We start from the raw sequence: 16,000 nt of genomic DNA, 5'->3' as shown, positions 1-16,000 counted from the left end.
TCCCATGCTGATTTTGTACGTTTGCCCACTGACAGAAATTATCAGTCCATAATTTTAATGGTAGGTTTATTTGAACAATGAGAGACAGAATAACAACAAAAAAAACCCAGAAAAACACATCAAAAAAGTTATAAATTGATTTGCATTTCAATGAGTGAAATAAGTATTCGACCCCTCTGTAAAACATGAATTAGAACTTGTTGGCAAAACCCTTGTTGGCAATCACAGAGGTCAGACGTTTCTTGTAGTTGGCCACTCAGGAGGGATTTTGTCCCACTCCTATTGCAGATCTTCTCCAAGTCATTAAGGTTTCGAGGCTGACATTTGGTAACTCGAACCTTCATGTTTGATGGTGGGAATGGTGTTCTTGGAGTCATAGGCAGCATTCCTCCTCCTCCAAACACGGCGAGTTGAGTTGATGCCAAAGAGCTCGATTTTGATCTCATCTGACCACAACACTTTCACCCAGTTCTCCTCTGAATCATTGAGATGTTCATTGGCAAACTTCAGACGGGCCTGTACATGTGCTTTCTTGAACAGGGGGACCTTGCGGGCGCTGCAGGATTTCAGTCCTTCATGGCGTAGTGTGTTACCAATTGTTTTCTTGGTGACTATGGTCCCAGCTGCCTTGAGATCACTGACAAGATCCTCCCGTGTAGTTCTGGGCTGATTCCTCACCGTTCTCATGAACATTGCAACTCCATGAGGTGAGATCTTGCATGGAGCCCCAGACCGAGGGAGATTGACAGTTTTTTTGTGTTTCTTCCATTTGTGAATAATCGCACCAACTGTTGTCACCTTCTCACCAAGCTGCTTGGCGATGGTCTTGTAGCCCATTCCAGCCTTGTGTAGGTCTACAATCTTGTCCCTGACATCCTTGGACAGCTCTTTGGTCTAGGCCATGGTGGAGAGTTTGGAATCTGATTGATTGCTTCTGTGGACAGGTGACTCTTATACAGGTAACAAACTGAGATTAGGAGCACTCCCTTTAAGAGTTTGCTCCTAATCTCAGCTTGTTACCTGTATAAAAGACACCTGGGACCCAGAAATCTTTCTCATTGGGATTGGATGAAATACTTATTTCACTCATTAAAATGCAAATCAATTTATAACATTTTTGACATGGGTTTTTCTGGATTTTACTTATTCTGTCACTCACTGTTCAATAAAACCTACCATTAAAATTATACACTGATAATTTCTTTTTCAGTGGGCAAACGTACAAAATCAGCAGTGGTTCAAATACTTTTTTCCCCTCACTGTATGAGGCAGAGAGAAAGTGGTTGACTTGCATGTCTCCTCAAGGATTTTGCTTTGCATAACTGGAGCTACAGGAATTTGCCCGGTTCATTGTTTGAAGTGAGTAGGGATGTGGGGATGTTTGTTGATTGAATCTTCCCCCTCTCTATCTTCTCTCTCTCTCTCATCCCTCCCTAGTCATCCTCTCCCTATATATCTCTCTTATTTCTTCCTCATCCATAACTATGGTTATGGATGGGGTAGACATGGATCCAGCTACTCCTTCATATCTAAACCTGCATGTCTAAACAGATTAGTGAATGGTGTAGGATCATAGAAACAAAAGGCTGTGGGTGTAAAGAGTTCCCTGCTGCTTGACTTATGGGAATTCCCCTATCCCCTTGGATGGACATTCTGTTCACTCCGTTCTCCAGCTCCTCACAACGACTTGATTTACAGAGGGAGAAACTTCCGGGCGCCTGCCACGACTTTCCTGAGTGCTCTACCAGGCAGACACTGACAGACAGAAAGACTGGCTAGTGGACAAACAGAAAGACCGGCTATGGGACAGACACACAGCCTAGTGGGGGAAACACAGACAGATGGACTAGGAGGCAAAACGACATGGATAAAGGGAAACATTTCTAGAAGGAATGCTGGTTGCCCGGGCCTTCTTGAGACAGTGGTATTCATTAAGCGTAAGGTCTGAAGGCTAAGCTATTTGCTTTTGTAGCACATCAGCTACAGTGGGGAGAACAAAGTATTTGATACACTGCCGATTCTGCAGGTTTTCCCACTTACAAAGCATGTAGAAGTCTGTTAATGTTTATCATAGGTACTCTTCAACTGTGAGTGACGGAATCTAAAACAAAAATCCAGAAAATCACATTGTATGATTTTTAAGTAATTAAGTTGCTTTTTATTGCATGACATAAGTATTTTTAGTTGAAGTGTACCTATGATAAAAATTACAGACCTCTACATGCTTTGTAAGTAGGAAAGGCTGCCGATTTTGCAGGTTATCAAATACTTGTCCTCCCCACTGTGTGCTTCCACTGCCCATGGGTTAGTAGGGTTTGTAGCTGACTTCTATCAGCTGTAACTCTGTTTGACTATCTCAGCACACTCACTGTATTGTATGGGCTGGTTTTCTTGACACCGATTGAGTCTAATCCATTAGAAGACCTATGGAGAGAATTTCTATTGAGCTTCCATTGCGATTAATACCTTTATATCACCCCTTTATGTATTATGGAAAATGACAGACATGTCTGAATTTGAATCTCCCTATGTTCAGTAGAAGAAAATGAAATTGGGAAAGAGAGACAGACTTATTCAGTGTCCTTAATGTCATCCTCATGCTTGATGGTTTCTGGGGGGAAAACATTGCAGTCCAGGTATGGATACAAGATCAGTTTCCCTCATTCTGTGTGCCTGGCCTACTCATCTGGTTGTTTGTAATGACTGATCAGGAAGCCTGGCTTTCTTTTCCTGCATCCTACTCCCTGGAGGAAGTGTGAGTCCTACTTCCTCTCCTCTCTAGTTATCAAGCTATCTCTCATTGGTGGAAATGACAAATCCACCTCAATCTTAACCTTTCTGATAGGTTGGCACTGTAAGTTTCAAATCCTGATTAGCTTTGTGGTTGGCTAAAATGCATTCCACAGTGTGAAGCTTTACTCATTGTATTGTGTTGTAAGTTACTACAAGAAACACATCCTTTGGAGTTTATAAAAGCCAAAATCAAATAGCTCTACATTGCGCAAGCAACTGTGGCTTTGGACAAAATTAAATACAAAACTCCAATGTCAAAATGTATATGATTTTAAGGGCACTGTGAAAGAGGATGAGAGGGAAATTTCAGTAAGTTTTATAACTGACACATTCTAGTATTTTCGTTTTTGTAAGCAGTCCATTGGCAATCGCAGAGGGTCCGGCCCTGAGGAAAGTAGAGAACGTGAGAGTGTGACCCTGAGACTTTCGAGATGAATACTTTCATAAGAAACTGAAAGGATTAAATGATTTAATTCCAGGACTGTCGATGAGGAAGTTTCCCTGACCAAAGCAAATTATACGGAGAACAGGAACATGATGGTCGAGTTATACTCTCTCTTGCTCTCTCATGATCTTTCACTTTTTTATCTTGCTCTTTCACCCGCAAACCCTCTGTCTTTGGCCATCTTTTTTTCTCCTTCACTTTATATCTCTCCAAATTTAAATTTGAAATTCATTATTAGCACGGGAAACCTCTGTTTTTCACAGACTTTGAGCATCTGACGAGCAAGCAAAGGGAATGTACTATCTGTCATTTTCGAGCAAGACAGTTTAACATTGTTGTTGACTTGATTATATTCTCTGGGTGTAGGGTTAAATCACTAGATATCCAGCATGCACACTGAACACTCTGTCTTGCTCTCTCAAACTCTTTTTCTTTCTGGATGGGCCACAACAACAGCTGCTTTAGCCGTAAGCTCATTCGCTTCAGCCCTTCTCTGACAGGCAATTGCTTCAACACACATGCACGCTTTTGGGCAGGGCAGGGCAGCTCTCAGCGTGTTATGGTTCCTTCAACCTGTATTAATTGTCATTGCCCTTTTTGAAGGCATAAGCCTGTAGTGGTCATGTTTACACAGCTGAATGTGTCATGGAAAATGTTGAGATATATCTTTTTTTTTTTATTTATTAACGTATTCACTGAGCGTTGTACGAAATTTGCAAGGGTGTTTGGGTGGAGTTTACTGGCTGTCATTCTGGTGTTTGTGCTGCCTAGTTTGATATGGGTCTTTTGTTGGATAGCATTCCTCGCTCAACTCTTTTAATCCGGTTTTTGACTCAGAACCTGTCCGGCGCGTTTGTACAGCTTTGTTTTCACCTGCCACTAATGGCATTTGCTGCATGGGCTCATACATGTACGCAACCCACGTGTGACGTGTCCCGTGTTGTTGTGGTTAAATGTTCCATGTAATTGAACTACTCTCTGATCAGGCATGGGTCCGGTGTGAGTTAAGTGTCACCGTCATATGCATTCCATTGACGCAAGATACTACTTCATGACCTAAATATAACTTCTGGTGGTTTTAGTTGCTCTGTGCATCCAGTCCTTTCACTGTGACAATAACTACCTTGTCCATTCACTTGTTTCTTTTCTCTCACTCACACAGGAGAAAGTTGACACAAGCTCCACCTCTCTCCAACTTCGCTCAGAGATCCAGGTAGGCCAAGACTTCTCTCACCTTCTCACACAACATTGACACCCCTAGCTCATATAGGCTAATAAGTAAATACATTGGCTGAAGTCTGTGCAATGTGAATATTTTGAGTATAATGACCAGGTCCTCAAACCATTTATTACATCCTGAATACAAGGCTAAGAGCAGCACCTTTTCTGTCCACAGGAGTCCCTTGGCTTCAGCAGTGAGGTGTCCACCCCGGAAACTGAGAGAAAGTAAGAATTCATGCCATGGTTCCCTATCCGCTGTAACCAAAGTTCTGCTACTGACTCTAGGTTAGACTCAGCAACCTGCAGAAAAGTATTGCCGTGTGATAAGTTTATTATATAATAGGTGTGCGGGCAAAGGATAAGTGTCTTGGGATAGGTGTTCAGCCAATATCTGCCATGAATGCTTGCTTGCCCATGGGAACAGACCCTGCTATGACGCATAAGAGCTGGGGACAATTTGGAACACCTTATTACTGTAAGCCCAGGGACCCCCACGCACGCACGTGTGGAATCGAAAATGCTCCTCTCTGTCACGTCCCCCTGGGGCTACAGAAAGGCCAGACCATCTGTGCTTGGTCTTTCCTGTCTCTGACCTCTTCTCCAACACTGTTTTACAGCCCTTCAGGTTTCCTTCCTCCTATTGTGTCAACTAGTGTAACGGGGGGGGGGGTTAAAGACGAGGGCAGGAAGGGGCTATGGGTGTGGCGCTCCTCAGAGGTTCCTGTCCCAACCCTCGAGTGTCTCCACACACAGTTTTACCTAGTGGGTCCTGACACATCCCTGGATTTCATGAAAGCCAGTCACCAAACATCGGTAGGACCCCAGGTTCATGAATCACTACAACAGCCGCTTCACCCCTGTGATGAAATGGGACCGTTGACATGTGACTTCTCAGACCAAGTACCCAAAGCTGGACAGAGTAATTGTCACTGAGCTTCGAGCCCCCCCCCCCTCCATCTCTGTGGTCCTGTTGTATAACACTGCCCCATGCAGTTTCAGTCAGGGTATGTTCGTGTGAGGCCCAAATGCAGCCAGGGATATCGCATTCCAGAGACCTTCTATCTGCTCCCGAGGTTAGCTCGTCGACCGAAACGAAGCCGGGGTCCTAGCTGATGGGAGACAGATGGAGGACGGGATTCTTCAAATGCCATTGAAAGAAGGGGAAGTGTCCCTGGCCCCAACTAACTACTCGCCCAACCTGCCCCCCCCAAAACGTCTGTCAGAGCTCAATTTACCCCAGAGCTTTATACCCCACCCTTACACACACACACCTTATACAGCATGAATTGAAAGGGGGTGCCTGGTTTCTTCCCATTCTGCCATCACTTCTGCTGTTGAGACAAAGGCCCACTCGAGATTTCCCTGACTTCCCCTGGGCACGGCACCCTGCCGGTTCCAAACACTTGCTCCTTCGGCAGGAAGTGGGCCCAGCTCCCACAATACATGGCACGCAGGGGCTCAGAGCGAGGTGATGACACAGGGCCCCTGGGACACAAGTTGAACACAGACAAACAATGACATTTCAGTGCTGGGCAAGAGCATTGTGTCTTTAACAGGTAGGTTGTTGGTTTGAATCTCAGAGCCAACAAATAACACCTTTTGCTGTGCACTTGAGGAAGGCATGACCCTAATTGTTCTTCAGGTTTAAAAGTCTCACTTTCATTTTAGTTGAATCCCAAAACTCATACCATGAGAATTTCTTGTTTTGGCAACATGGGATTATTGGGACACCAGGAGTCTGCATATCAGGAGCCAATGTTGTGACCTGAGTTGAGTTTTGACTGTTACAACTGAATTCTGCACGTGTGTGTCAGGGTACTTATATTTGTCCTATTTCACAAGGTGTATTATACACAGGTGTGAATTGGATATATTTCTGAGAGCGGCATCACAACCAAGGGCATAAGGCTTCATTGACTGCAACCTTGAGCAATTTGTGTGAGGCGTCTCGCTCTAGGTCAGAATGGCAGATTTTGACCTTGTCAGCACTGGGATTTGATCCAACTCTTCGACTCTGCGTATCCCGTCATAGGACTGTCCTCTGTACCACTATCATAGAGGATATCCCTGTGACCTCTGACTTTTACTTTGACCTGTAGAGGGGTCACCATTGCGGCCTTCCTCTGGGTCTCATTGTCCTTCACCGTGTACCCCTTGCACCAGGTGGTTAGGTCGTGAACACCCACCCCGCCGGATGCCCGGAGTCCCATGGGTTAGCTGTGTTTTTCCCCTTATCTGCTCTAACCCCACAGGGTGATGGCTGGTGTAGTGAGCCACCAGCTGTTTACATTTTTTTCACTGAAGGAGAAATAAAACAGATAATGGATGTGACGAATCATATCACGTGACACGTGGAGTTCTAGAACTGTTAGGTTGTCTGTTCTTAGCTGCCTTGTCCTCTCTCCGCCGTCTCTCCAGCGACAAGTCCTGTGGTCCCCAGCGAATCAATGTACTGATGTTTTTTCCCCCAGGGACTCCCATTGTAAGAGAGGGAGCCTTGCTGTGAGATTGAGAGGAGGTGTGCGTGTGTGTGGGGACAAAAATAAGCTTTGTACTGGCATAACACTGTAACACAATTTATCCTCATTTTGTCAGTGAACACAAAATGATTCTTTTCAAGCCAAGAATCAAGTGTTGTCAGGTTGATTTCCCCTGGCTTTTATTGTACTCACAATACGTGCACCCGCCACCGAGGGGGCTAGTTAGAGGCTGTCTTCATGCAGCCCTCCCCTTCCTGCTGATCTCTACTCCCTGTGAGGAAATGAATGCCCTACTTGCTGAAGAATGCATTCACAACGTAGGCTATTGTCACAGACTCACTCCCGCTGGTGTCACTTCATGTATTAAGCTTGCAATGGGAATTTGATGCTTAGCCCTGCAATTAGAACCGAAAGGTTCGAATCCCAGAGGCCCACGTGCATGTGAGCCCGGAACTTAACCCCATTTGCTCCTCCGTGTCAGGTAACCACATTCCAATGTAAGAAAAGTATGAAAAAAGTATTCAAAAGGTTTTAAAGTTCAGTGTCCCAGCACCGACTCCTGCAGTTTATAGAGAACCACAATGAAGATGGCTGAAGCAGAAATGGATCAGCTACCCGGTGGGAGAAATATCAGATTGAAATAGAGAAGCATGCAGAGATTTAGCCTAAACCAATTAGTTATTTTCTGCACAATAGCTTGACTGACAGACTGGGGCAGATATATTCAACAGCCTCTACATACATTGGACCTTGACTGTGGTGTGTGTGTGGTGTGTGTAATCATTTATAAAGTGTGGAGCAGAGGGCAAGGCTACAGTGAAAGAGTTTCTATTGAGTGAATCCTATTAGCATTATCTAGGGTCCTCACTAGCCTGCTGGGGCCTAACCCTAGGATGGAGAGAATAGACCGAACAAGAGAGAGAACGGGATGGAGATCGAAGGGTGAACACACATGCCCCCATTCAATTAGCATCTCATTATGTTGCCATGGCAGCCAGCCTTTTGGCTTGTTTTGTTTCTCCCACTTTCACACACCTTCATGTGCCTTTACTAAAGTGACAACCACCTGTCTCTAGCTCTCGTGTGTGTGTGTGTGTGTGTGTGTGTGTGTGTGTGTGTGTGTGTGTGTGTGTGTGTGTGTGTGTGTGTGTGTGTGTGTGTGTGTGTGTGTGTGTGTGTGTGTGTGTGTGTGTGTGTGTGTGTGTGTGTGTGTGTGTGTGTGTGTGTGTGTGTGTGTGTGTGTGTGTGTGTGTGTGTGTGTGTGTGTGTTTGTTTACCTGATTCCTAGCCTCCGCTGGGAGAATGTGTATTTCGGCCTCTGGTCACCTTATTAAGACAGGCTTGTTTTATCTTCTCTACTGGATGAACTCAACTCTCTTGTCTGCACCCAATTGATTCATATCTGTAACAATATCACGCCAAAAGAAAACACCACAGAGGCGTAGCCGCAGACTTTTCAGGTCAACATCAAATATGACAGTAGTCAATTGAAATGAGTCTGGTTTAAATAAGTCTAAGCTCTCTGAGAAGGCCCATGAATTTGAATAAAACTGCACCAAATTCCCTAATGGCTTGTAGGAAGTCACAACATCAGCTGCATAATCAGTCTGCCAATAGTACATTATCAGTCTGCCCTGGCCTCAGTCAGGAGGTCAAACTAACTGTAACATTCAACACTGGAGCATGTTTAAAACTGGCAAAATAAACAGGTCAAAGTATCAGTATGCTACTTGGTTATAGTACTTAAAAACAGAAGCGTTCAATTTGCAGTGGTCTCTTAATTTATTCCGGAGCTGTATACACGTAATATATGCTGCCAGTTGTATAAACACTGACAGAGCAATTTATGTGGTTTTCCTTTCTTCTATAACCGAGGAAATATTTAGCAGCACAACATGTTGTGCTGGGCACTCATTATAGAGGATGTTGGGAGATGGTAGAGGGTAAGATGAAACAGGACTCCTCTAGCCCAATACTGGAAGATTTTCATAGGGCAGGTTATGATAAGATACTGTGCGAGTAAGTTAGATTTTTGGTTTGCGAAACTATATTGAACACTAAAGACTGTTATGATGGCACAAATGATTGGGTTTGTCAGAAAGGTTCAGGTTTCTTGTTTTGGGGCATTCTTACCCCTCCTCATTTCTTTCTACGCCCTTCTCAGTCTCTTCATCCCCTCCCTCTCTCTTCCCCCTCACTTTCCTCGTGACTCCGTCTATCCAGAGAAGGACAGTGGAAACGCTAAGAGGCTGAGTCTGCCCTGTGGTTTTCTCTCGGTCTGCTCTTCCTCTCGTCTATTTTTCTTTCTTTTCCTTACCCCCCCTTTTCCTTTTTCATCCACCTCCTTTTCATCTTCTCATCTGCCCCATCTCCTGTTTTCCCCCTCAGGCCTTCCATTCCTCTCAACCCCTATCCTCTGTTCGTCTTTAACGTCTTACGCCTCCTCTCATCATCCCAGTCCTGTCCTCTGGATGTAAATCTGCCTTTCGCTCCTCAGGAGCCAGCCAGTGTGTCTGTAGAGCTCCGCCACTGTCCTCTGGTGGTGAAAATGCAGAACAGCATCAAGAGTAAACAAAAACGGACTCGCTGAGATCTCAGCAATATCACTGCTAACAACTGCAGCTGTCACTTTTTAGAGGGTGAGCGGTTGACTGGAGGTCCCCAGTGTTTAGAGCCATCACAACGCTGTAGATGTGATACAACGCTGTTGGTGTGTAATGTTGAAAGGAGAAGCAAATGTTTTTGTTATATTTTGACCCTCAACTTTTCCTCCTCTGTCTTCTCTGTCCTTTCCAGGATGTCTTTGCACAAGTCCAGCTCTGAAGATGGCTCAGGAGGTTTGTAGAAATCAACATTTTCCATAAGAAAAGGGCTGTTTCTAGCTAGCCAGCAGGGTGTCGAAATTAAGTCAATTTCCCTTGGTACATCAACCATTATGTCCTGTAGTGATTTTTCCATCGTCGATTGGCTCATAGCCGTGCTAGCTACAGGACTTCTTGTTCAATATTGTGTGTGAGTGTATATATAAAAAATAAATTGGTGTGATAACCAAAGAATGAGAGAACATCAACAATGATTATTTATTTATGAGATGCTGAGCTGACTTTCAGGTAGTTTAGCCTGTTGTGTTTCCTTCCAGACAGCTGGGTATGATCAGGTAAGTCGTAAGAAGCGGCACTCTCTGACCCAGCCACTTAAATGTCACCCACTGTTAGTATGTCTATCCCCAGACAGGTGATTCAGGGCTGGGGGACAGCAGCCTGATATTAGGCTCTGGGGATGTTGTTAGCACTGCAAGGACTTATTAAGGATCTCATACAGATATCGTGCCATAGACAACGGGACCAGCCTGGGAACCAAATGGGGACAGCTTTTGAACAGCCTTGTCAATTATATCAGGAAAATACAATTCCCATTGCTTCCATTTCTCTCTGTCAGCAAGTCGGTGACATTTGCTTAGCTGAATCTATGAGTGCAAAAAACAAACGATCGACTGTATGGCCATGGATGTAATGTTGCTGTGAGAAGGGAGCTGAATCATTGTATTACGGCTGGTGCTTTGCCAGGTGCCAAGGTGATGGAAGCGCCACGTATAATTGAATGTGTAAACACACAGACGTAAACAGACCGTTAAGAAGACCGACACGCACACTTTATTTTACAATGTTTATTTAGAAAGCCTTGTGAACAAAACCAAATGTTCCATTTTTTGGGAGTTTTAATCAGAGGATCGTTTAAAACTTCAAGCTTCCTTACCTAGACATTGAACATGCTCTCTCCTAAACAAACGTCCGTCTGAAGGAAGTGTGCATGTCCTTGATTGTGTGTTAAAGCGTTGATTGACTGGTGCTCTCCTCCCCCTTTTCCTCCTAGGTAAATGGGACAGTAAAAAGAAGAACAAATCCTTCTGGCAGAATTTCCGCAAGACGTCCCAGAAAGGAGTGGGTCGTCAGACGGCAAAAGGTAGTGGGCTTTTTTTTCATGCAATGGTTAACCAAACGTTGAATTCTTGTTTTGTACCCATCTGGTATATTCACTGATTCGATATATAATTTAGCTTGCAATCTGTAGAATTCATTGTTATGAACCATCTGTTGACCTCATTATCTGACCTCTAGGAGAGGATATAGGATATGTAGCCAGTGAGATCACCATGAGCGACGAAGAGCGGATCCAGCTGATGATGATGGTCAAGGAGAAGATGATTACCGTGGAAGAGGCTTTAGCTCGGGTAGGAATGCCCTCTTTTACCCCACCAACCCTCTCCAGTCTCCTCCTGGGGAAAGAGCCGTCCATCAAGGGCCTGGAGTGGAACCCCCCACCCAGCCTGACCCCAGCCCCCTCCCTGCATCGTGGCCTCGACGGTCCCTTAGTCCAATCCCGTTCTGCTTCATCCAGCTTTTACTAAAACCACTCACTCCTACTAACCGTTCACCGGGCTTTGGCCTTTTTGTTTTAGACACAAAGTCAGCCCCGACCCAGCGAGGACTCATGGGGTCATTGCGTGTGTGCGGTCTTGTTCAAGCTGTAGGGGTAGCTGGACACGGTATCTCAGTAGTGCCCCCGGCGGGGGGATAGTGATGCATCAAGCAGTTTGTTCCTCTGGGTGGTTGTGGTGGCATCTTATTTCCGCTCACCCTCTTTTTCACCTCTGCCCTTTCTCCTCTCCGTCCCAGTTTAGGGTCATCTTGTCGTTCCACCGTGATATTCTTCCTTTTTTTATTCCGTTGCCCTCTAGTTATGTTTTCTCTATTTTGTGCTGTCTCTCCTCTTTCTTCCTGTTCCCTCTATCCGGTAACTATTGGAAAGCATGAATCGGGTGATTGAAGTCCTGTAGAACTCCGTGCCTCTACACCAGGCAGACATTGATTCTACTCCCTCACTTCCCCGCATCTCCGTTGTTTAATTGGACGCTGGTCTGACTTCGACCCGCCACCACTGTGACTGACACTCAAACAAACAAATCAGATCCTGGAATCAATGGGCAGCCTCTGTGGACGGTTGTGTTCTCTTGTGGCCTATATGTATTTGTGTGTGTGTGTGTGTGTGTGTGTGTGTGTGTCAGCTGACTTACGTTAGCTTGCAACCTGTTTGTGTGTCTGAGAGTGTGTGCGGTGTCCTACGTTTTTGTGTTGGTGTTTGTGTGTTAACGGGAAGTTGTGGTCTATAGCAAAAGCGGGTCGTCCTCCTCTCCCCTCCCATCTCTCTAAAATCTTGTTCTCCTTTAGCTGAAGGAGTATGAGCGCCACAGCAGACAGTCCGGCAGTGCTGACACTGCAGAGTGGACTAATGGATCCAGTCCTAATCTAAACCAGTCCTCAAACTGCGATGTAAGTACCCCCTCTGACCTTTCACCTTTCTCACCTCCCCCCGTGAACCCCAAACACTTCAGGATCAAAGCCCCACAGAGGAGTAGATGTATTTGTTTGGTTTTTGTTTTCCATCTTGGAATCATTTCTGTTTGTTCATGTCTGTCTGTGTGTGTGTGTGTGTTGTCTGTGTGTTGGTTTTTGTGCGAGAACATTGTCCGCCAGTGGAATCCCTAATGAAGTTGAACATTAACCGATGACATTTGGCATGTGTTGACATCTCACTTTGTGTGGAAGTTTGCACGGCTGAGATGAGGGAATAAGTGTGGGTGCGGATTGATTAGTTATTACTCAGTGCCAAGGCATCTGTCTCATTCATGCCAGCCTATGTTACTTACGTTGGGCCAGATGTCATCAATCAGGATTCACCCCCGTTAAGGGTCTGGCTCAACACTGTTTGGTAATGATTGCTGATTATGTTACTCCACAATGACTGCCTGTAATTAACCTTCCCTGACATTCCCACCCCCCTATACACCCACCCCCTCTTCTGCCCACCCTCCCTTCCAAGACTCCAGTAATCATATATATTATGAGCAGGATTGCATCTGCGTCTTGGATGTCAGGGGCTCACAGGGACAGCTCATGCCCAGGTTGAGGCACTATTTGATGGCTATGTGAGATGGTCATATGAAGGTCCTGCTGGTAGTCCCAGGGCTAGGGGGTTGTACTGTCACTCAAGGAGAAAGAGCTGCTGCCTTTAACTGATCCAATTTTATCCACAGATTTCTTTAACTTTGGAGAGAACAGGGATTATATGTTCTAACTATTGGCTTCTACAATTTAAAGGGAAAGGTGAGGCCACTTGGGCTGATTGTATTATCATAATAAATGGTCTAGTAACCTCTCCCATAGTTCCCCACAAAATAAGTGGGTCGTCCTGGCAACAAGGCTCTTTTAACTACTTACTGTTCCTGTAGACTTCCAGTCATTGTTCTTGCACAAGTTAGCATTGGCTTGTGAAACGACCTCTAACGTCTTTCATGCTGCACTCATGAACCTCCAAAAGTTCACTAGACTCTGGGGAAATCAGATTTAGCCAAAATCCTTCCACAATCCCATTAACTGTGAACAGAGAGCCGATTTCCTTATAAACCCTTCCCTGGTGTCACAATGCAGACGAAACACTGAAACATTTCAGTGCTGAAAGTAAATATGACGACTGTTAGTTGACCAGCCCAGCTGTTGTCAGCACAGTCCAGGCCCTCTCGTTTCTTTTTAAGTGTCCTTACAGACCATGAGATTTAGTGTGTCTTTGCAATGGCTCCCACTACATAGTCTCACTGGGAGGATAGTGGGTGTTGTCAAAGTGGATTTTCTGGATGGATGTGGGTGGTTCTTTTGGATGAGGACCAGTCATTGGTTTAAATCAAACGTTTCTGTCCTGCTGTTTTCCTCTTGGGTTTAGCCCGTGGTGACGGAGGTCTGTATGTTCCTGGTCATCACTAGTAAAACAAGGAATATCATGCAAGTTGAGGATATTTGAACAGACTTTTGTTTTAGATGGGGTCGAAGTTGATGGGCCCTTTCCATAATAACGTAATACTGAATAAACTAAGTAAACAGCTAAAACAAACAATGTTATCTGGGCTATCTATTGCGTTAGATGCATTGCCATATTTCAGAGACTTGTTTATAGCTAGCTAGCGAACATGAAACCATACTAGCTAGAAAAAAGATGTTTTGACCAGTTTGCACAAGGCTAAGTATAGCTAAAAGGCAATGTAGTTGCTTCTTCCGAGCAATAATCGCTTATGCATTAGGTTTGTTAAACAATCCACAATACATGTTTGTTTTTTTATCCTTTGCAGAGAGCAGGTTGTAACATTATTTCCCAGCAAGAAATTGAATCAAGGAGTGTCTACTCAGACACAAATAACGGTAGCTTATTGTATCAAACAAAGACTTTGGAGAAACCTTCCTAAAATCTCTGTGCACATACAAATAAAGTAAACAAGCACATCAAATGATGTCCTACGTCGAATAATTGTTTGTCCGTCATCAATCTAGTGACTTACTCATAGCTTTCCTTGACTATCTAGCCAACTAGCTAAATTATGTAACCTTACTAGTCAAGTAGAAAGGTAGCCAACTCTGCATCACTTTTCATACAAACTTCAGCCCTCTAATAAATGCCAAACCCAAATGTACTGTTGTTTTACTACATGCTAGGTTGTGTTTGTCAAAGCATGCGTTGCTTCCATATATTTAGTTTCAGGAGTTCTCAATGTACATGTGCCCCAACAAAGCTTGTCATTGGCCTTCACCCCTCAGACCTTCAAGGAAGTATACGCTTACAAACGTCCCAACCTACATTTTACTCGCAACCATGGCAGTGGGGATGGTGTCCTGACACTGCCAGAGACTGTTTTTTTTACGTTAACTGATTTATATGTAAGGGTTATCTGATATTTTTAATGGAAAATGCTGCATATAAGGCACCATTTAAGTCTAGGGTTAGAATAAGGGTGAACTTGGAATTGTGGTCAGAATTGTTGTTTGGTTTAAGGTTAGGGATAAAAAAATAAAAAAACATTATACAGCAAGAGTGACCAATCATATTCTCAAGTAATCATATACAATAATGCCAAAAAATATTTGCATTTAGTTCTTTAATCAAGAATCTTTTATTCAAAGGTGAATAATTACTAATCTGTTTTTGAAATGGTTCAGATGTTTTATTAGTTAGATGTTAATTTACTATAAACTATAGCTTACAAAATAAAATATTTCTCTGCTTATATAAACAACCTCTATGAAACCACTATTAACACATTGCATATAAAATGTGGCCTACATAACGTTTATTAACGGATGGAAAGCATACTCTTGTGAATCCCAAACAAGCCCTGCTGCCGTATTACATTTATTTTAAGTGCCCACCTCAATCATTTGTTGTTAATATAGCTCTGAAGTGGCAGCAACGTGTTCATTCAGATAAAACAATCGTTTGCCTGTAAATGGAGGGTGTTTTGGGATCAACTTTGGTTGTTCAACAGAGGATGATTTCTGATTGAACTTTGGTTGTCCAACAGGCAAGTCCCCATCAGGCAAGTTAGTTCCCAGCAAAACATAACAGCAACCGCGGTGATTGGTTATAATGCAAGGGTAATAACGATGTAGTCTAAAAAGTAACTGCTTCTCATGCCAGAATCGCTAAACTCACCCGAGCTCAGACTTCCACTGCACAAATCGCTAGTCGACGCTTCATATACTTTTGAAATGAACTGGAACAGGGCGAGTGGCTTTGGTATGTGTCATTTCCTTAATCTGGAAGAGCTGGTGCTGCCATCTTGGCGTCCTTTTTTGCCATTTGCTACTAGAGAAGAGTAATGCTACGTAAAGCTTCGTAGTTTGCATTGAGGGAAATTTAGTAACGCTTTATTCATGTGAAAAATAACTAGTAATGGATTACTTCAATTAAATAACTAATGCGTAACGTTAATCGTTACCTTTAAACTACTGTTAGCTACTTGAAAACGTTCTGCCACCAACTGGAGGAGAAGCTAATTTTAACGGGGGATAAGCGCAATAAGGATTGGAGAATGGTGGAAATTGTTGGTGACTTAAGTCAGTTTTATAAGTTAGCTCTGTGTTGTTAAATGTGCTGTGTTTATTTAGCATGTTTTTATTTTTTATAGAACTTCATTCTATCCATTTTAATCTTTTGGTTATGCATATCTTAATTTTTT

The 16,000-nt window shown here is 43.8% G+C and overlaps 1 protein-coding gene across 8 annotated transcripts in view; it reads left to right on the top strand.

The window, feature by feature from the left end:
* Positions 1 to 16,000, top strand: part of sash1a (SAM and SH3 domain containing 1a) — a 219,166-nt gene that overhangs the window by 176,483 nt on the left and 26,683 nt on the right. For 7 of the 8 annotated variants that reach the window (XM_010865708.3, XM_020056232.2, XM_020056237.2 and 4 more), the window contains exons 3-8: positions 4,401 to 4,451; positions 4,635 to 4,684; positions 9,736 to 9,776; positions 10,813 to 10,902; positions 11,058 to 11,170; positions 12,168 to 12,269. In XM_010865708.3, coding sequence (XP_010864010.3) covers positions 4,401 to 4,451; positions 4,635 to 4,684; positions 9,736 to 9,776; positions 10,813 to 10,902; positions 11,058 to 11,170; positions 12,168 to 12,269 — 447 coding nt within the window. The remainder of the gene's footprint in view (positions 1 to 4,400; positions 4,452 to 4,634; positions 4,685 to 9,735; positions 9,777 to 10,812; positions 10,903 to 11,057; positions 11,171 to 12,167; positions 12,270 to 16,000) is intronic. The other variant, XM_020056233.2, reaches the window with a different exon arrangement.

This window comes from Esox lucius, chromosome 18 (genome assembly GCF_011004845.1).
Source record: "Esox lucius isolate fEsoLuc1 chromosome 18, fEsoLuc1.pri, whole genome shotgun sequence".
NCBI lineage: Eukaryota > Metazoa > Chordata > Actinopteri > Esociformes > Esocidae > Esox > Esox lucius.
The sequence above is the reverse complement of the archived record's forward strand: the minus strand, read 5'-3'. Positions and strand labels throughout refer to the sequence as shown.